The 20,668-nt window shown below is 39.8% G+C and overlaps 1 protein-coding gene across 5 annotated transcripts in view; it reads right to left on the bottom strand.

The window, feature by feature from the left end:
• Positions 1-20,668, bottom strand: part of col16a1 (collagen, type XVI, alpha 1) — an 87,871-nt gene that overhangs the window by 34,657 nt on the left and 32,546 nt on the right. For 2 of the 5 annotated variants that reach the window (XM_085261280.1, XM_085261284.1), the window contains exons 7-19: positions 20,274-20,354; positions 18,471-18,539; positions 11,449-11,481; positions 4,754-4,789; positions 4,610-4,660; positions 4,304-4,336; positions 4,088-4,132; positions 2,483-2,521; positions 2,304-2,366; positions 1,394-1,438; positions 1,210-1,305; positions 879-917; positions 46-90 (exon numbers count right to left, since the gene is read on the bottom strand). In XM_085261280.1, the coding sequence (XP_085117406.1) occupies positions 46-90; positions 879-917; positions 1,210-1,305; positions 1,394-1,438; positions 2,304-2,366; positions 2,483-2,521; positions 4,088-4,132; positions 4,304-4,336; positions 4,610-4,660; positions 4,754-4,789; positions 11,449-11,481; positions 18,471-18,539; positions 20,274-20,354 (675 nt within the window). The remainder of the gene's footprint in view (positions 1-45; positions 91-878; positions 918-1,209; positions 1,306-1,393; positions 1,439-2,303; positions 2,367-2,482; positions 2,522-4,087; positions 4,133-4,303; positions 4,337-4,609; positions 4,661-4,753; positions 4,790-11,448; positions 11,482-18,470; positions 18,540-20,273; positions 20,355-20,668) is intronic. The other 3 variants (XM_085261283.1, XM_085261282.1, XM_085261285.1) reach the window with 3 other exon arrangements.

The following is a 20,668-nucleotide window of genomic DNA, read 5'->3' as shown; positions in this document are numbered from 1 at the left end:
CCATACATTACAGAATACTAATCGATGTTTAAAAAAGTCTCTCACTGGTTCTCCAGGGAATCCATCTTCTCCAGAAGTTCCTTTATCGCCCTGTAAATACAACAGCTGTTTTACAGAAAGCTTTTTTTTTTAGTAATAAGACATTTCTTTTTGCCTTTGCTGGTTCTTGATGTGCAAACAATCAACTAACAACTTGCAAGCAGGATTTGCAATAAGCATTTACACTGGGACAGGACCTTGAGTATCCTCAAAACCACTGCATTTACATTATTACGTTGCAAAAAACATTGCATTTTCAATTACTTTTCTGCTAACTAGCCTATTTAACGCCATGATACTTAGTCAGGTATCATGGTTTCAACCATTTCAGTTGTTTGTCCATTAATTTAAGCAAACTTTTATATCGCTTGCTTAAAAAGTCGCCATTTCAACTATCTGTATATTAACTTTCAACTGTTTCAACTGTTCATTTATTAATTAGGTAGATATGTCACACATTTTTGATATTTGTTCTTTTTAGTTAAACATTTATACCTTACTTTTAGCTAACTATTTGAACTATTTAGTTAGCTAACTAGTACTTATTTGTTTAGTTTTTTCAACAACTTTAAGTTACTCTCAGCTTTTCAAACTCCTTACTAACAATCCTCCTCCCTTCTTAACAAGTATCTTCTTAACAAATATATGCACATATCTTTTTCAAGTTAGTGAATGCTAATGCTAATGGTAATAGTAGCTGCAGTGGTACCTTCCGAGATACAAAGGCACTCGAGTGCCATGGCCTTGAATGCTTCATATATTAAAGCAAAAAGGACATCTTTATTATAATATGCCTAAGAGCATTATTATAACAATCATAAGTCAAAATGTAAGTTTACCTTTTCTCCTTTTGCACCGCTGGGTTCACCAGGAGGGCCCTGGGAAGGAAAAAAAGGAAATGAATCTTTTAAAATGCCATCCTAAGATGCTTTTAGACTTTAATCAGGAGCAATCTGATCAAAAGAAAGCATTCTGCCACATCCTGCCATGTATTTTTGAGAGCTGTGGCTAACCCCCCCACAAAGAAACACACACTTTGGTCAAATAGAAGCCATTTCTAAAATGAGGATAAGGACATTAAGATAATCAGTGCAAGGACATTGTCCAGTAATTGTGTATATCATTCTTCTGCTTTCTGTGACCAGTTCTTTAATTAAAAAGCGCACTCACTGGAGGACCTGGTTTTCCGACCCCTGGTAGGCCTGGAAGTCCCGGCCTTCCCGGCTCTCCTGCCAATCCTTCCGGACCTACCATACCAGGGACACCCTGGGAAACAATTTCAAAACATATCTATTAAATGCAAACTGGACTGCAAGAATGTGACAGGTTAATTGTAGACGTGATGCAGACAGACCTTCTGTCCCTTGGGGCCGACCACACAGACCGATCCCGCTCGACCCTGGGAAAAGGTGACAGACAAAAAAGGAGAATTGCCATCATCAGTGCCAACTCCAAATAATCAAACAAATTGTTAAAGACACTTGTTTTCCCCCATTTGTCTGATGTTCCTCGTCTGAGAAATAAGAAAAAAACGGGAGAAATGTAGAGACTGTAAGATGTATCGTCTTCAGTGGTGCATACGTAATATTTTCTCCTTGTCTGATTCAAGTCACATCAACAGCACATTCATATTCACAATGTCAGATGGATGGGAGACTTAAGAAAATCTATCCTCCACCAAATCCATCTGGCCACAACAAGCACTTAGCCCGGTGAATGTGAGTGTGAGTGCGCGCCTGACGCTGAAACCAGGGGAATATCTCAGAGCACACACATGTCGTAATTTGTTCCTCAAAACTTTTCATGCGTCTACAGGATCACTGCACTGAACAGGGAAGATTAAAAGGTTTAAGTCTTCCTGAATAGACGCCCGCCTGTGTGAGAGACGAACAGCACAGTCAATGAGGCAGCATTGATTGTGCAAGCTTTGTTGCTCTAGCCTAATCTAACAGGCATTAACAGGCCGACTTAACGCAATGGGAGAGAGAGAGGAGGGGGGAATAAATATCAATGGGCGCCTGAGCTTAAATAGTAATACCGTATGAGTTTACTGAATATCCGCTCCAGCTTGATAAAAGTGGCTGCATAAGTGGATGTGCGTGAATGAATTAGTATGTTTGTGAGTGTGCACTCATGTTTGTGCTATTGAAATGTAGATTGAAAGCTAAACTCTAAATTTCAAGCCTGAAAGGTACTTTGGTTGAATCTAACGCTCTAATTTGAAAGCAAAAAGAAGTAAAACCAACAAACACAAAAACACCTACATCCTTTCCTGGGGTGCCTGTCAGACCCTGTGGACCCCTCTCACCCTTCTGACCTTTGTCTCCCTGGAGAATCAGAGGGGGGTGAGGAATGAAAAAGCAAGAGGTTAGACTTTAATTAGATGATCATTAAAAAGTCATATCTTTATTATTCATCACCAAAAGTTTCTTAAGCTCTTCACCTTGTACCCAGCTGCTTCGCCCCAGTTGGCAGGGGTCGCCTGTGGAGAGAGTGAATGGAGACAAGGCCCAGATCAATGACCTGGCTCTAAAGAAACTCTAAACAGCCACACACACCACTGGAGCATAGCAAAACAACACAGTGACCAGTTGGCGACCGGTAAGGGCTACCAGCAGGGGCCATATGCCCCATTTGGACACACACAAACAAACAACTTGAGAAACAGGAGCACATTATAGAGCAGCAGTCCGAATGGCTTTACATGCTGCATATTAATCAGACGCAACTCATTGCTGAGAATCTAAATTTAATATAGAAACAGAGACCCCGGGGTTGGTTTCACAAAGCAAAGATGGATTTTGTGGATGGATTAGATCAAACTAATTCAAATTCTTCATCTGCTGCACAAAACACATTAGACCTTGACTATCTTAAGCAGGAATGTGTTGTAATAAATATTGGATCAATTAAGACTTCTCAACAACAACATAAAAAAATAAAGTCCTGACTGAGTGATCACACCCAACCAAGTAACACAGATGGAACTAAGAAGAAAAAAAAATTGTGCTTTTTGAGAGATAATCAGTGGAAAATGTGACATCAGATCAGAATGAAACAGTCTACTTCCTGCCTAATCTCGTGAATTCATGATGTGATTTGCAGAGAAGGCACTGGCAACATATGTGTGAATAAATGTAAAAGTAGGGTTACTAGTGTTTATGTTTCTTAAACCTGAAATACACCCGGTTTTATTTTATTCTCTTCTGCCCTGTTGGGTGCTGCTGATAGTCTGAGTCTTAAGGTTTGCTAGCCTAAAGGTAGGCGGTCAAGTCAGTCTTTATGTTTGTGCAACGCTCTAACTTTCTTCATTCACATGTGGCCACGAATTGCAGCTAGTGACCGAAAGAGTGAGCCCACAAATGTCAAGAGTGAGAGACAAATGTCAGAAATTAGTTTCCTACGGGGGTTCCTGGCCTCAACCTCGGAGGAGGGGTGAGGAACTCAGTCATCCTGGGGGGCTGCTCAAAATAGAGCCACTTCTCCTCTGCATTGAAAGGAACCGGTCCAGGTGGTTCAGGCATCTGGCCAGGATGCCGCCTGGATTTCAGGCATGACCACCCAGGAGGAAACCCCAGGGCAGACCTGGGACAAGATGGAGAGATTATGTCTTTCAGCTGGCTTGGTAATGCCTTTCTATATCTCTATGAGAGGTGGAGGCAGTGGCCGTGGAGAAGGGAGGTCTGGGCGATTCTGATTAGAATACTGCCCCCTTGACACAAAGCCAACTAAGCGGTAGAAAATGGATTGATGGGTCTGACCTGCTTCAGAGCAATCGAGGATAAAATTTAAAGCTGATCTAACTCTTTAAACCAGTCAAATCTATCCTTTGAGAAACCAAGCCCTGCATATATACTTTCATGCAAATTCGGTGAGTCACTCACCAAGTAAATAAACATACAAAGCACACCATCATTCCCACTGCATAATTAATACTGGGAAAAGGATGCTGGAAAATGAGGTTTCAAATAAAGCTCAAACTAAACAGCTAGGGGGTTAGCAGGGCAGTGGAAGGTGCTGCTGTAACCTTGGCAGTATTGGCACTCACCGACTCGCCTTTCTCTCCCTTCTGCCCCTTGGGTCCTTCTGTGCACTGAGGTTAGAGACACTTGGTTGGCATGTATAATCACAGACCACTATTGGCCAAAATTTCAGGCTCACTGCACTGCATGCCAAATAACTAAAAGGACCAACCCAAAAAACAATGCCTTTCCACAAAGCGTGGCGTGGGGTGAGTGTGACACACAATGGAAAAGTAACTTACTGGACCTGAATGGGAGCCAGAACAGTCATCACCCTGAAAATAGAGAGAGGTAGAGAAAGAACAATGATGGCAATGAACAATGATGTGGGTGATGAATAGAATCAGTGAGCACCGAACAATGCGTACCACCTAGATGGTAATTGGTCAACAGCCTACATCGTATTGGACTACAGCAATATCAAAGCGCCGAAGCAGACATGTCCAGGCACAAGCGATCGTATTGCTCATACCTCTGATATTAGTCTTACTACGCCCCCTCCCCCAAAATGAATGTCAGTATTCTTTGTTGTAATCCTTCATACTCACCCGGTCCCCTTTTTCACCTTTCACCCCAGCAACCCCGCCGAAGTTTACAACCTGCAAAACACAAAAACGCTCAGTTACCCACCAGCCTGATTTTATACCACTTTAAATAGAAAGAAAGAGAAAGTAAAGATCAGAGATCCTTACATTTTCTTCCCTATTCAGGAGTAAACACCCCCCACACTACAGACACAGAGAAACAGAGATTTATTATTATATGAGTTTAACATCCACTGAAGGACCTGCTGTGTGCCTGAATAAGACATGAACGTTGCAGTTCAATTTGTCCCCTGGCAGTGGCACTGTTGCACAAAAACAAATCGAATTCTGCTCTACAGTATGCAGTCAAAGGGAAGCAGAGGTGGACACACACGTGTACACACACACACAAACACACACACACCTCCCATGGGAGATGGAGATCAATAGGAATGTCTGATTCCCTCAGCACAGGAGTGAGCAGACCAGCTGCTCATCACAGGAGGGTACACACACGCCTGCGCACAAACACTCGCGTGCACACTCACAGGCACATGCATAGGAAAATAAGGATTACCATTATAAATAACTGAAGCATTTTTAGCAGAAGCGAGTAATTAAAGCCAAATCCCCAGTCCTGTGTTTCTGGGAGCCTTGCCTTCATATTAACAGAAGGTTTGCATATAAGCTGAAGCTGTGACTGTGCTGTGAAGAGGGCTGTAACAGCACAGAGACAATGTGTAATTCTCCCACTTCTCTCTTTTTTTTTCTTCCCTTTTTTGTTTTTCCACCCTCACGCACTCACTCGCTCACTCTTAGCAGCTACAAATCTATCAATGGCTGGCTAGACCAGCTGCAGTGACGAGTCACTCTTTCCAAGCTCTCTTCTGTGACTGTGGGCTTAGTCAAGACCTCTTATACATCTACTTAAACCGTCAGCAGCCTGCTTTTTGTTGTTTGTTCTCCACATTTCTCAAAGTTGGAAAGAAAAGTGTAAGAGCAAAATGTACTACTGAATATCGCTTTAATTCACATCACTTTGCTGGATTTGCTGTCAAATCCAAAACTTTGAAATCAAAGCTTTGGCATGTATACTATGCTCCGCATTGGCATTTCTATACTTTCTTTTTTAATGGCAAAGGCAATTTCCCTAATTGAAGTTGCTGGATTTTTTTTTAGCTTCGTTTCGCAAATAAGCAACCAAATACTGTTAAAATGTTTCTTTTGTTTGTTGAGGGAGGGGAAAAAAAGAAAATCCCTGACGCATCTGCAATGTGTCTGCCTCCCTCCAACTACTTGGCATGCAGCTGTGTGCTTGTGGAATGGGTCCAATCCTGTGTCAGTCAGTCAGCTAACATGTTGGCAGAGAGGACAGCTTTTGCATTGTGGAAGTATTCACACTTTATTGTGTGCAGGTTTGATATCAAGTGTTTGCTAGGTGCTACTTCACATTTTGAAGATGCACATGCAGGCTAAGGACATCTCTGTAGATGTGGCTAGTTGAGAAAGTTCAGCTCAAAAACTGCAATGGCTAGCTTTTAGCTAAAAATGCAACTTAAATGAAAATTAGCATGCCCGTTGCTTGTTATGTGGTGGAAAGCTACTGTTATCAGCTCACTATGTAATGAGAATGAGAATGTACACTAGGCTCTATACCATGTAGAAGCTAAATGTGTTAGCAGTGTGAAATATGAAATGTAAATACTAAATAGGATGCAGTGATTTGGAAAGCTCATGAAGCCTCATTTTGTCACAACAGAACAGAAAATATATCACATGTTTAAACTGAGAAACTGAAATTGGCAGAGTTTCTCACATGTAAAATGCACAGAGGTTCACCAATAGCAGAAAGCTGCTTCAGCAAATTGTGGAATGATTTCAGAATAATGCTCCTCCGCATAAAATTGTATGTAATATAGCCCCCCCCCCCCCCTACATTGCTGATCTGATTCGTGCACATACCTCCACTCGTAACCTGAGGTCATCAAACCAAAACCTTTTAGTGGTCCCCCACACTCGTTTTAAAACCCGAGGGGACCGATCTTTCCAAGCTGTTGCACCCAGACTGTGGAATGCACTTCCCCTATTTCTACGGGGTTTGGACTCAGACCTTCAAAAAGCAGCTAAATACATTTTTATTTCAAAAAGCTTTTAATTAGACCAGGGTTTTTATGATGTATTTTATGACTGTATTATGTTTTTACCTTGTAAAGCACTTTGTGACATATGTCTCTGAAAGGTGCTATATAAATAAACTTTACTTACTTACGTACTTACTTAATATCATCAAAAGATTCAGAGAATTTGTAGAAATCTGTGCACAGGGCCGAAAAACAAAATTAGATGGTCAGGATCTTTGGGTACTCAGGTGGCTCTGTATTACAAACAGGCCCAATTTTGTCTGTGAACACAGTTCACTGTGCCATCCACAAATGCAGGTTCAGGCTCTAACATATGAAGAAGAAGCCATATGTAAACATCACCCAGAAACACTGCCATCTTTTCTGGGCCACAGATCATTTGAAATGGACTAAGGCAAAGTGGGAATCTGTTTTAAGCTGAGAAAAACCCCTATTTTAAATTGGTTTTGGAAAACATGGACATCTATGCCCATCCAGTGGGCCTCAGGACTAAAGAGGATCTGGCTTGTTACCAGCCCTAAGTTCAAAAACCTGCATCTCTGATGGTATGGAGGGTGCACTGTGCAATTGGCTAAGCAGTTGGCAGCTTGCACATCTGGAAAGGCATCATTGATGCTGAAAGGAATATACAGGTTTTAGAGCAACATATTCCCCCAACCAGGAAATATCTTTTTCAGGGAATGTCATACATATTTCAGCAAGACAATGCTAAGATGCTAAGCTGCATCTCTTACACACCTTTGTAGTAAAAGATTCAAATTCAAATTCAAATTTTATTTGTCACGTACACAGTCATACACAGTACGATATGTAGTGAAATGCTTGGACAACTGCTCGTGACCTAAAGAAAACAAAAAAGGAAAAGGCTATGAATAAGATAGGAAATAAATATGAAAAATTAAAAAGGGTAAATTTAACTAGGAAGGAATAAAATATAAATTAAGGTTAAAAATGAAATAACTGTACAACACAAATTAGAATGAAGGGTAAATTTAACTGGGAAGAATAAGATAAAATATATAAATTAAAGTTGAAAATAAAATAACTGTACAACAAAATACACAATATAGAACTATATAAGAATGTATGAAGAAATCTAAATATAAATAAATATATACACAATAACAGCAGCTGTACAAGTATTAACTGGAAATGAAGAATATAGTGACCAGTGTTGTGCAAAACCAAAGTCCAGAAAGTCCAGTGTGTGTGTAAGAACCATATGTGTGGGTCAGTACTGTGTGGTGGTGTGATTGAGAGACCGTATCGCCTGCGGGAAGAAGCTCCTCCTCAGTCTCTCTGTGTTGGTCTTCAGGGAGCGGAATCGCTTTCCTGACCTCAACAGAGAGAACAGTCTGTTGTTGGGATGGCTGAGGTCCTTCACGATCTTCCTGGCCTTGGTCCAGCACCGCCTGCTGTAGATTGAGTGCAGGTCAGGGAGCTCGGAGCGGATGGTGCGCTCAGCTGACCGCACAACCCTCTGTAGAGCTCGTCTGTCCTGCATGGTGCTGTTCCCGAACCAGGTTAAGATGTTTCCCGCCAGGATGCTCTCTATGGTGCACGAGTAAAAGTTCCTGAGCACCTTGGAGGGCAGTTGGAAGTCTCTCAAGCGTCTGAGGTGGTAGAGACGCTGTCGGGCCTTTTTCACCACGGTGTTGATGTGACAGGACCATGACAGGTCCTGCGTGATGTGAACTCCGAGGTATTTGAAGCTGTCCACTCTCTCCACTGGGCACTCGTTGATGACAGGGGTCTGGTAGTTCCTCTCCTGCTTAGTGCTGAAGTCCACTATCAGCTCCTTTGTCTTACTGACGTTTAGAAGGAGGTTGTTCCTCTGATTCAAAGTAAACACCTCTGACCAACTGAAAAAATGTGTCAAAAATGCAAAGAAGACCCAGGACTGTTAAAGATACATAGACCCGCCCCAACTTCTTTGAGTAGTAGCTGTCCTCAAATTCAGAATGGCCTTATTTTTTTCTTGAAACGGCACATTTTCTCAGCTTAAACATTTGATGTGTTTTCTGTGTTTTATTGTGAATAAATGATGTGTTTATGAGATTTTTCAAATCCTTATTTTCAGTTTTTACTGACACTTCACACACCATTCCAACTTTTGAGGTATTGGGGGTTGTACTCTAATGAGTTACTTTTCGCAACACGTAATGATATGAAATAAAGGATTACTTTTAAATGGCAGGAGTCTCGTGTATCTTCAAGTACTTTTCAAAGTCGAGTTTAGGAAACACTGCACAGGGCAACATTGGCATTACTTTGTAGTCATGTTTCTGTTTTCTTGATGTTGGGCTCTGCTAACCCTTGGCTCAGTATTTTTTAGCTGCTGAAGATTTCTCTATTTTCACCAACTTATGGCCAACTTTGTCTTCTAGCTAAAATGCTCTGGATAACTGGATAATCATTGCAAGGAAAGAAACAACTCCCACTCACTGTCCTGTTACTTGCATATAAACTTTACTGGAAGAACAATGTTTTGGCCCTTAGACCTTTGTCGGGTATCTGAGAGACTATGAGACTGCCAGATACATATGGTCAGCACTTCCTCGGGTGAGGCCAGAAAGTTGAATTTCCAGTAGAGTTAAGTATTACAAGTAAAAGTACATTACACAGGCGTTTTGTCTTCTCTTGCCTATGAATATTTCCTCCTACACTTGTGTTTTGAAGAAACTGACTGTATGAGCCTTTCCGTCAAAATATTTCGATTAATACCTTAGTCAAAGGTTTCGATATCCCGCACAAAGCACACTCTATTTTTGACATCGCCATCCCAAAACAAAGGCGCTCACTACTCATTACGCTAACCAGCACAGATCATAATCTATGAGCTTAAACATCTGAGAACACAGGCACCAACATTCTGTCAGGGAGCCTTCTGGTAACACTTTTTGGCAATCCTTCTCTCCATCTGCCAGGTCTCAAGCCAGCGGACACTAATGCAAATCTACAAGTGTAAATAAAAAAAAATCATAATCTCCTCTAATGCAATTCACTGAATTATTGTAGTGCATTAAAACTTTCACTGACAAATCTTAAAACAGGAACAAGAAGGTTTTATTCAAAGTGCAGGGATTTCAAACTAATTTCATATCGTGGGCCACATACAGCCCATTTTGATCTTATATGGACCAGATCAGTGAAACCTCCCCTTTCTGTCAATGTACAGAAATGTATAAAAGTATACCTTAAATCAATGGAAAATCCTAATATAAGAAAAAGAAGAGCAATTTCAACAGTATGTCAGAGTTTTTCTACACGATAAAGAAATGCAGCTGTAGAAAATAAAAGAAATCTCTCAGCATGACTAATTGGGCTTAAATTATAAAACATAAATGTGTAAAAGTATAGAAATCTATAGTTTAATTACTGTGGTGTAATATGAATGGCTATGGGAGAGGCCTTTGTCTGTAGGAAAACCTGTAAAACATGTTAAAAGTTATGTTCTCCTTCACAGTTTCCAAAACCATCCAGTGGGCCAGATTGGAGTCTTCACCAGGCCAATTCTGGCCCCTGAGCCTTACGTTTGACACCCCCTATCATAAAGGAATCTTTCATGAAAACATGCAGCTTGGCGATGCTGAGCATTTTGACTGACATGCCCAAGAATGCACTCGTATAAGACGAACAAACTATAAAAGAATAGATGAAAAAGAATGACATCAAGATTGCGACGAAAACGAGTTTCTAACTGAGCTTTGGGATTGTGACGCACAAGTCAAATCAACCCTTTATTCACATCATTTATGACAATAATCATACTAATTCATATGCCTGTTTGGTGCATTTGTTGGCATCAGCGATGCATAATATCTGCTCGTATTATCAATAGATTCCTATGGGTCGCACAACCATTTTTTTACTTTTGAATAAAACAGCTGCCTGTATAATTTGACCAAATTACATTGGTAGCACAAACGAAAAACTCACTTTTGTTTCCTTGAAAGTGTGTGTGTGTGTGTGTGTGTGTGTGTGTGTGTGTGTGTGTGTGTGTGTGTGTGTGTGTGTGCCCCCAGCGGCAGGGCAAGCTGCATGTTCCAACCCAGGTAATAACCTACATTGAGGAAGTCAGCGGAGGCGGCAGCCCACATTAGTAAGCACACACCGGAGCAACATAATGAAGCGTCTGGAGTTTTGTATTCTATTTGTGAACAGAACATGCCTATTGTAGGTGAATGACAAAATTAATAGGCAGAAGCAACTCCCAACTGAGACCCAGCGAATAATGAGGTGTAAATCAGTCTTCAGTCAGTCAGCAAGCTGTGAGAATGTGTGGAGGCAGGAGGAAACAGTCCCATGCACAACACACATATACGCAGCCTGCACACACGTATACACAGACACACACACATGGCCTGCATATTGTTTTTGGGTTTCTGTTTCAACAGCATATAAATGCCAAAAGAGTTGTTATCCATGCATATGGCTGATATTTCCGGTTCAGATTGCAGAATGCACTGGGGTCAAAGGAAGGGTACATCCTAGGCTGCAAATAAGTTCTTAGCGATTCCTCCCTAACCTGATTTTTTTTCTTTTAATGAATTCCTAAAGAACGCCAGAATACAAACGCAGAACATGTCAGCTTCACTTTTTGAACCCAGAGCTCTCTTCCGTTGAGGCGACCATCTTATGCAACAAGTGCGCAATGTGGTTAGAAATTCAGTACCGTAAAACCGTAGAACCACATGTGCTTTGTGTGTATGCGAGACTTACTTTTTCTGCAAGATCCTTGGATGCAAAAATCTCCTGTTGGCAGAAAAGAAGAAAAGAAAGCAAAGAAAGAAAACGTCAGGCACTTTTGTTTTCTTCAACTCATATTTGAGCATGACCATGACCACCATGATTTTCACCTTAATGACTTGATTAGCTAATATTCGGCCATATTGACTCAAACAGATTAGCATTTTGGTGCTGGTGTGATAACACTCTTACCAGAGTCTGATTTCCTTCTCAAATTTGTTTAATCTACATTATTATTATGGTATGTTTCTAGTTCCTTTTAATTCCTGTGCTTTGTTCCTATAAGTAACCAAATGCCCTCAAAAAAATCACAGGGCTCTACATCACATGACATTTTTTCTTTTTAGGAGTGGCATAGAGAAGCTTCTGTTTTCCTATTGCTTGTCCGGCGCATCCCCGTAAATTTATGTTACCATTACAATTCGTTGCATCAGAAGAAGAACAAAGGAGGATGAAATAAGGGCCATCATGGTTGCACACATGGGTCATTATCCTTTATTCTTTATTTTTGGTTTTCATGAAAAAGAAAAAGAGATGAAAGAAGATGAGTAAAGTGAGAGAGAAACCAAACGCTGTAACTCTGGAGCCCTGGGGTAAGTAAAGAGATGGACCCTGCTGTGCACAGTATAAAAAAAAAAAAAAATCAGACAAAATAAATAAATAAGTAAAAACAGCCAACAACAAGAGGGATAGAGGAAGCACAGAACGCTGAGCGGAAACAACCTGTTCCAAGATGGAAAGTTGGGAAGTGAACAATAAGAAAGCATGTCAGTAAAGGGAAGAGGGGAGAAGTCGTTTTTATGGCTGGTGTTAGACCTCATCATAAAAAGTCCAAGAGATACACGATGGGGAAACGAAACACAAAGGACTATTGAGTCTATTGAGGACTAGACGACCTTTTGGGGGTGCTGGGTTGAAAGCAAGAAAAAGAGGTTTCCAGTGGTCAAAGATAAGAAACACTAAGGGTGAGATTTGTTATACTTCAGAAAGGCAGTACCTGCTGTGACCACATGCCTGTGTGGGTTCACTCCAGGCACTCTGGCTTCCAGTCCAAAGATATGCATTATACTGAAGGTTAAGTGGTGATTTTACATTTGGCGTAGGTGTGAATGTGAGTGTGAATGGTCGCTCTTTCTTAGCCCCGACAGCCTGGCAGCCTGTCTAGCATATCACCAGGGTAAGGGGAGGTTATGCAACTGAGATTTCAGGATATGATAAAGGACAAAATCAGAATATAATAAAGAAAAAAATGAACTGGTGATTACTAGAGATGGCACGATACCACTTTTTTATGTCCGATACCGATATCATAAATTTGGATATCTGCCGATACCGATATGAATCCGATATAGTGTTTTTTAATCAACAAAACTGTTTTTTTTAAATATCTTGCTGAATTTTGTATAAGTTCATACTCAAGTTTAAAACAACAACTACACTAAAGCTATTCTGTTATACCTGTATGCAAAAAAAAAAAAAATTTCATAGTTCAGCAATACTGATCAATCTAATAAACTTAAACCTACACCATCCTCCCTATTCTGGTATTTTAAAGAGTACTTAGCGTAAATATTAAGCAACCTAACTAATAGGGTTCCAACTCCCAGCAACAACAAAAATAAATAAATAAAAAATAGGGAACCACCCCTCACGCTCCACCTCATGATGCTTAATCGACGTAATCAACCTTAATTTGATGCAGTGTGAAAAAAAATGCACAGAAATCAATTATTTTTCAAGAAATATTAAATAGATTCAACATCTTTCTTCAACAAAATTGCAGACTGCACAGATGGTACCTTCCCAAAGGAAAAACTACTATAGCTTACTAGGGTATATTTATTACCGTAGACTCAACAGTTACTATATACAGTAATGGACTTCTATTCCTTTTACATCAAATTAAAACTTTGGGTGTAAGATTCGGATAATTATTTATTAAAAGCTAGACATTTTAAATGAGAATAAAGAAAAGTGTGTCTTTGTGCCCCCTTTCCCTGTTCATGCCCTATCGGCCCCCCTGGCTAAACTTTGCTAGATCCGCCCCTGCACAGTTACAGCCGTCAGCTGCGTAGAAAAAGATCCTGGTGTAGAAAGAAATATTAAATAAATTCTAACAACAGCTGATCAAGCTTAAACGTGTTGCTGTTGTTTATCCACTGGTTTCCTCTTTCTGGTGCAAAGTGGGCCAAAAGCAAACTAGAGAGACGGACTCGCGACAGAAAAGCCGATCAGCTGATCGTTAAGCAGTTTCATGATTGAAGTAGCAGCAGGAGAGGCAGTCGCTCCATATATCGCTTGTTAAGCTTAACGCAGGAATGCTTGACAAACATTCAGAGATGGACTTACACACTTGCTTTACTTCTCTCGGGATAACTTTGTCGGAGATGAAATGCCGGGTTGCTAGCGAAGCTCCACATGCTATCCAGACCACCGACAGGTCCCGCATGCCACAGCCGCTCTATCACGTGATGCATACTGCTCCGACGTGCTAACGTTCTGAGGCGAGTTAAGGCGCGTTGCAAGTTTTGTGAGGTGCTTTCGTGATATTTAATGGATCGGATTACATTTTTTATTTTTCTCCGATATCCGATCCAGTAATTTAGGTCAGTATCGGACCGATACCGATACGTAATATCGGATCGGTCCATCTCTAGTGATTACAAGATCTGAAAGGTGGGTAAATACAAAACCAAATGACATATTACACCATGTCATTATTATTTTATGAAAATAAACAATAATCTACAATAATGTTATAGAAGCAACAATTGCTGGGCACCAGTCTTTAAAGGGTTATAAGCAAACTTCCAAGCAATTTGACATCCATGATTCTAAAGTGAGAGAGCATTCCCAAGTGAAAGAAATTCCCATATTCCAAGGAGTGATCATCACACTAACTTCACCCCAAAGTCAGGCATTGCTCAACGAAGCTCCAAAATCCAAAGAGCTACAGTCCACAGGCCTCAGTTAGCATGCGTAATGTTAAAGTTCGAAAAAGACTTAACAAGTATGGCTTGCTTGGAAGGGTTGCAAGGAGAAAGCATCTCTCTTACAGGAGCGTATCAACATGGCTTAGGTTGCAAAGTTGCATCTAAAACAACCACAAGACCTTTGGATTATTGTCCTTTGGATAGATGAGAACAAAGTGGACATGTTTGGCCATAATGCAAAGTACTTTTGTTTGGTGAAAGTCAAACGTCAGTACTAACACCTCTTACCAACTGTCAAGCATGGTGATGGAGGCGTGACGATTTTGGCTCTAGACACCTTACAGTCAGTGAGTCAGCTAAAGCTGTGCTGAAATTAGAACAGAATGGTTGAAAAAGAAAAGAATCAAGGTGTTGCAATGGTCCAGTCAAAGTCTAGACTTCAACTTGATTGAAATGTTGTGGTGAGATGTTAAGAGAGCTGTACATAAAAAATGCCTACAAATGTTGATGAACGAAATCAAGATTGTAAAGAAGAGTGGGCCTAAATTCCACAGCATTGTGTTAAGTTATACAAAAAGCTGATTAGTTCAATATACTATACTATACCATACTGCTAAATGTGGTTCTAGAAGGTACAGAATCAGGGGTGTACTTAGTTTTTCATGCGCTGCGTCTGCATTTTGGCTTAGTTTTTGTTAAATAAACAATGACATGTGCAATACTGTTGTTGTTTATTTCACGCTGTATTTAACTAATCTTAAGAGCTATATTATTTTTTAATACATAATGAAAGAGGCATTCCAGTATATAGATTTGAACAGTTCTTGGATGAGTTTTGTGTTGAATATTTCTTTCCACATGCATGAAGAGTTGGAACAAGCTGAGCTAAAGCAGGTGTATGCATAAATCAGATGTGAGGTAGGGAAGGAACAGAATATTTTACAATTTTTTTTTAATTTAAGTTTTGCTTAAAAAACATAATGATCATAAAAAATGCTCACTTTGATGACCTAAGCTGAGTTTCTTTCAATAGCTTTATATTCATATTATGCCTCTGTTACCTGAAATCTTCAGGTTCAGTCTTTATCCTTAAAAAGCACATAAACACAACAAAAAATAGCCCAAAAGCTACACAGAAAGCAATTCGTCCATCAACGGGTTTTGTCACCAAGTGTTGAACCATGCTAAGTGCTAAGTGACATAACTTCGCAGGTCCCTCTAGAGCCACGGTGTACAACTTTTACTCCAGCCACTCTAAAACAACTTTCATGTTTAGAAGTAGTAGAAGGCTATTTGTAGATGAAAAAGAAAGGAATCCACGTCTAGAGAAGTTGTTTTTCGAGTCTCTTCACATATGACATGGTTAACTTGCTGTCTCTCTGTTAATCCAAGATTAATGGTTGCTCTGGTATGCATCAATAACATCTGGCTCACACACTGGAATCTTGGATTTCACAGTTTATTTAGGGTGTACAAAAGTGATACACAGATGAAATTAGAATTACCAGTCTTTGAGCGCTATGCTATTTTAAAAAACAAAAAGAGAGAGAGAGAGAACGGGTACAGTAGAGATAAAAACATTAATCATAATAAGACTAAATGTCTTGTTACCTAAAAGCAGTCAGTCTACTAGAACTTATAATAGCAGAAAAGGCGAGAAAGAGTGAAAGGTGAGGAAACCATCTATGGGACTGATTACTGTCTTAGAATCTGCCAGAGTTTTAAGTTAGCACCCCACAGGACAAACACCAGGCCCTAATGAAGAGATAATTAGATACATGTCCCATTAATATGAATAATAAAACAGGCAGCTGTGAAAACAAAAATAAATTGCCTGTATGTTACTGGGAGAACTTCCACATACCAAGCGATATTAAAGCAAGAACAAAAAATAAATTTTGAAAAGTATTGTGACAATTTGTGGAAAAAATGTCTCCCATGTGCTGCATAAGGCTCTATTTGTCATGCGTTGGACCCTGCTCACAGACACTTTGAACAATTGCTACCAGCAGACTTTACTGAACAGAAGTCACAGAAAATGACAAAATGATAAAGACTACTGCAGAGCAGAAAACATGTTGTCCATGGTGGAGCTTCAACGGAGGACAACAAAGCCATTTGGTACAAGTCCTGCTGGCCGGCGTTTGCTTGCCAGCAGGAGCATCTCAGACAGCTCAAACTGCCTGAAGAACAAAGTTGTGGCCAAGTGTATGTCTGTGTTTGTCTGTGTTATTTCTATGCCTGATGAGAGGCGGGGGGGAGATAATTCACGATCCAAGAGACAAGGGTTTGTTTCCCCCCCCCCTTCATTTTGTTCCTAGAGTAAAGTGTTTGTCATTGGTATTAGAAATACTTGGGCATAAGAAGCGAATCTGCTGTGTACGGTAATTGGTGCATGTGTGTCTCCTCGTAGTTTCCGCATGACATCGATTCATTATCCTAATGTCCACCTGGAGGGTAAAAAAAGATGCTTTCCTCCATTTACTCTGCCATAGTTCTTCAGTAGCCAAACATGTTTTCTTTGGTGGGTCATTTAAACTGATGCTCGACAAATAACTTACATAGGTAGGAGAATAAGAGGAGGGATATTCCTTTTCCATGAGATACGTTCAAGTGGACTTCAAGCAGGAATATCTTGTTGACTCTGGGGGTTTTTTTTTTGGCTTTTTCTTCTTCTGAGAGGTGATTACAATATTTTCTGGACAGTAAGACGATATTAAATCAATGCTGGCTGTTCATCTAAATCATCATTACCCATATGGAAAAGATATATATAAATCTTATAAAGTTTGTATCTGTCTTGTGTGAAACTTGTAAGAAAAGCATACAAGAGTGAAAACAGATATAAGATCCCTTGAAAAATTATAAAATGAAACTTGTATGTTTTTGATACTTACTAAAACAATGTATGAAAGTAATGAGAAAGTGGCCACTTTCATGAGTAATCACATATAAGTTTTTACTATTTCTTTTCCATATGGGTATGGTTGGGTTAAAGTTAAATAAATCTTGAACTAACGTTAGAAAATATAGTATAGAGTAGTAAGTGTAGAGTAGGTGGCAACAAAAAGGTTGAAAAGTCATCAAGTTACAGTTGATCTAAAAAAAATAAAGCTATTATCGTTTGGACTATTCCATTTCACCCCTCTCCCAATGGTGCATCCCATTTGTCCACTATTGAAAAGTCATTGATTTATAGTTGACTGGTAAATAGTATTTAAAAAACCATGGGAAAGAACATTTCTGCATGTCCTCTATAAATACATCGGATAAGGACTCACGCAAAAGTAACTCTGCTCGGTTTATCATCGCACTCCCAGCACATCGTGCCTCGACCTCCCGGTCGGCTTCGAGCTGAGAAGAAAAAACATTCGCGAGATCTCGCAAGACTTCAGCTTTATTTTTTTTTCTCCAATGTCCCCTGCGGGGCTCCGTAGTGACACATACTGGAGATGTGCGAGTTTGACAGTGGTGATTATTAGACTCTTCTAAAGTGTCACTAACTGACTTTTTCTTGCCAATATAACTTTGATGTCACGATTATGTACACCAGATCTCAAGAGAGAGAGCAAGAGGAAGACAGACTCACATTAACATACATTAAGTAAAAAAAAAAAAAATCAAAATCTGAACAAAGTATGCTCCTTTCATACTTTTTTCATATGTTTTATTCACTTTATGGTTTTGTGATGTCTTTTGTAGATGTGGTGATTACAAATGGAGGCAGTGACAGTCTGAGAATTCTCCATGACAGACAGTGTAGGAGTGAATCCACTAAAACTTATTTTAAACTAATGTTGATTTAATAAATTAAATACATTTGTACAAGTAGTACAACATTTTGAAGTATTATCAGTAACTTGCTATGCTTACATCAGTTGAAATACCACTGACGTCCTATTGATCTTTAGTAGTGGTGTCCACATGGTTTATAATTGCCAAGTGTGTGCTGCTGTTCTGTGATTATTGTGTAATTATTATTATTATTATTATTTTTATCTCTAAGCAACTAGAAATTTCTCGCTTTGTGTTTGTACATGTGTTGTGCATCGGTAGTCTTACCTGGTTAAATGTGTTGTCCAACAGGTCGTTTTCAGCAGCACGGCGGCTCTTGGGAGCATCAGGAGGGCACTGCAAGAGAGCAAAGACAAGATTTAGATCACTAAGGTCAAATTTCTGCTTTGGGTAGGATGTAAAATTTGGTTAAAATCATGTTTTACCAACTTTAAGAGATGCTTGGGATAAGTCCCTTCTGATAAGAAGCGCTCACATTCAAATAACATAATAGTGGCTGACTTTGTGTGTAGAAACAAAATCTGCTCTTATGTAGTTGCGTTTCAAGACGCTGCAACTTTCATGGGTGTGCGTATACACATATGTATGTGCTCCTCCACTTCTCATTTCAAATTTAAACGCCGCTTGTATCCCTCCCATGAATTCATCTGGTAATGAAAAAGGCACATATGCATGCACGAAACGACACGCAAGCAAAGACAACCCTGGAGAATTGCTACAAAAAGTTGGGTGAATTCATGAAATACCTTCAGCTTAAAAATAAACTCTGAACTGGCTGTTTACAATTCTTCCCATGAACAACTGCTTGCTCAACACACTTTTATGGGGTTTTCAGTCCAATGCATCTGTTTTCTATTTGATAAGGTGCTTGTCTGAAGTTTGCAAACAATAACCGCTCAAAAACACAGAAGAAAAGAGGTAGACAGGCAAGAGAAAGACAACGAACTATAAAAACAATGAAACAGAATAGAAAATGGCTTCTGGAAGGTGCGACAAGGAACGTGAATGTTCGAAAATGGCTTTTAGTCACGCCTTAAGCTAATAATATTGGCAAATCACATTTTATGTGCAAATAACCAAATTAAATTCTTGTCGATTAACATATTATAGATTCAAACAAAGTTTCTGGAGCAGAATTAAGACAATAATCTTAGTCAAACAGCTGATGGAGTCCTATAAAAATATGGGCTTCCTGCATACCATGATCTGCAGCCAAGTTTTTTTCTTCCTTTCTGACCATCAAAAATAAGTGGAGGGGGAAAAACAGAATAGAGCATTATAAAGACAAAGCATTGCTGATTAACAAAAAAACCCATAAAGTCTCAAGAGAAATTGCAGAGACTTTTTTTTATGGTATTTAATTTGGATAATGCAGACTCAGCTTTTCTTGCAGCTGTTTAACAGTAAAAGCCATCCAACAGATTACTTTTACTGTCATGGAGCTGCGACAAGTGCTGAGTTACAGTCACCGGGGCTCAGTTCAGCTCAGCTTTGGTTCAACAAAAGTAAGAGTCTGCCCCAAATTTACATTCAGTCAGGTTTACAAAACAACTCTTTTTTACTTTATTTGAATTTTTAATGAACTTCGGGTTTAAACAAGCCAAAGATCTTCAAACAGAAATAACAGCATTACTGCTAACACAACTCAAAGCTAGCCAAGAAGCCAGAATTCTGTTGAAGCTGAGTGTATGCTAACACCAGCCCAGCAGCCAGATCCTCATCTTCAACAGGTAACAAAAGCAGTGATGAACAGTCAGGCTTGCAGCCTCCATTTCTGTGGTGATTGCTTTAAAGTTTTTGTGCCCCAACACTGGTCTAATTTGATAGTGTTTGGAGATGTCAGTAAGTAGATTTCTTTTGTGTTCCAACAGCGTTAAGCTAGCTCTTTTGTGCGCTAAGCAGCTTTTTTTTATGCTAAAGTAGGGCATGCTGTAAAGTGCACGTAGACGCAGAAAGAAAGCAACGATTTTCCCAAAAAGCTAAAGTTTTCATTTAAACTCTTTGCTATTAGCCTCTGCTCCAGACAAAGTTATAGTTGCTGGTAAAGACAGTAAGGGTTTCCACTCTCACCCGTGCCCCAGGTATTTCACAGCAGGCCTCGTGCATGGCAAGTGAGGGGTCACAATACAGCATTGCCTGCTGAATATCCATCTGCAAAAAACAGACAGACAGAGAGAGGATAGTAAATACAGTGCTGGATATGGCGGTGTCTAAGGGTACTTTGCTTTGTTTATTTTATTAAGAACATCAAGTGTAAATGAGGCAGTAAACATGGCTGAGAGTCAATTAATTTCTCATTAATGTAAAGCAATGGAAAATCACTTCATCAGATGCTTCCTGTGAATGTCTGCGGTTGTGTGAGAGTGTGCGTGTGTTCCCCCCTGAACTGACAAAAGTGGCCTAGCTGTTTTCCCAGCTAGGCCGGTTAACCGATCATTAAATTAATTGTCCGGATTACTGGATCT

The sequence above is a fragment of the Mchenga conophoros genome, linkage group LG22 (genome assembly GCF_057382185.1).
Source record: "Mchenga conophoros isolate Kocher_MC1m ecotype Shallow Benthic linkage group LG22, M_conophoros_male_GT1.1, whole genome shotgun sequence".
Taxonomy (NCBI): domain Eukaryota; kingdom Metazoa; phylum Chordata; class Actinopteri; order Cichliformes; family Cichlidae; genus Mchenga; species Mchenga conophoros.
Note: the sequence above shows the minus strand (reverse complement) of the source record. Positions and strands in the feature narration are given on the sequence as shown.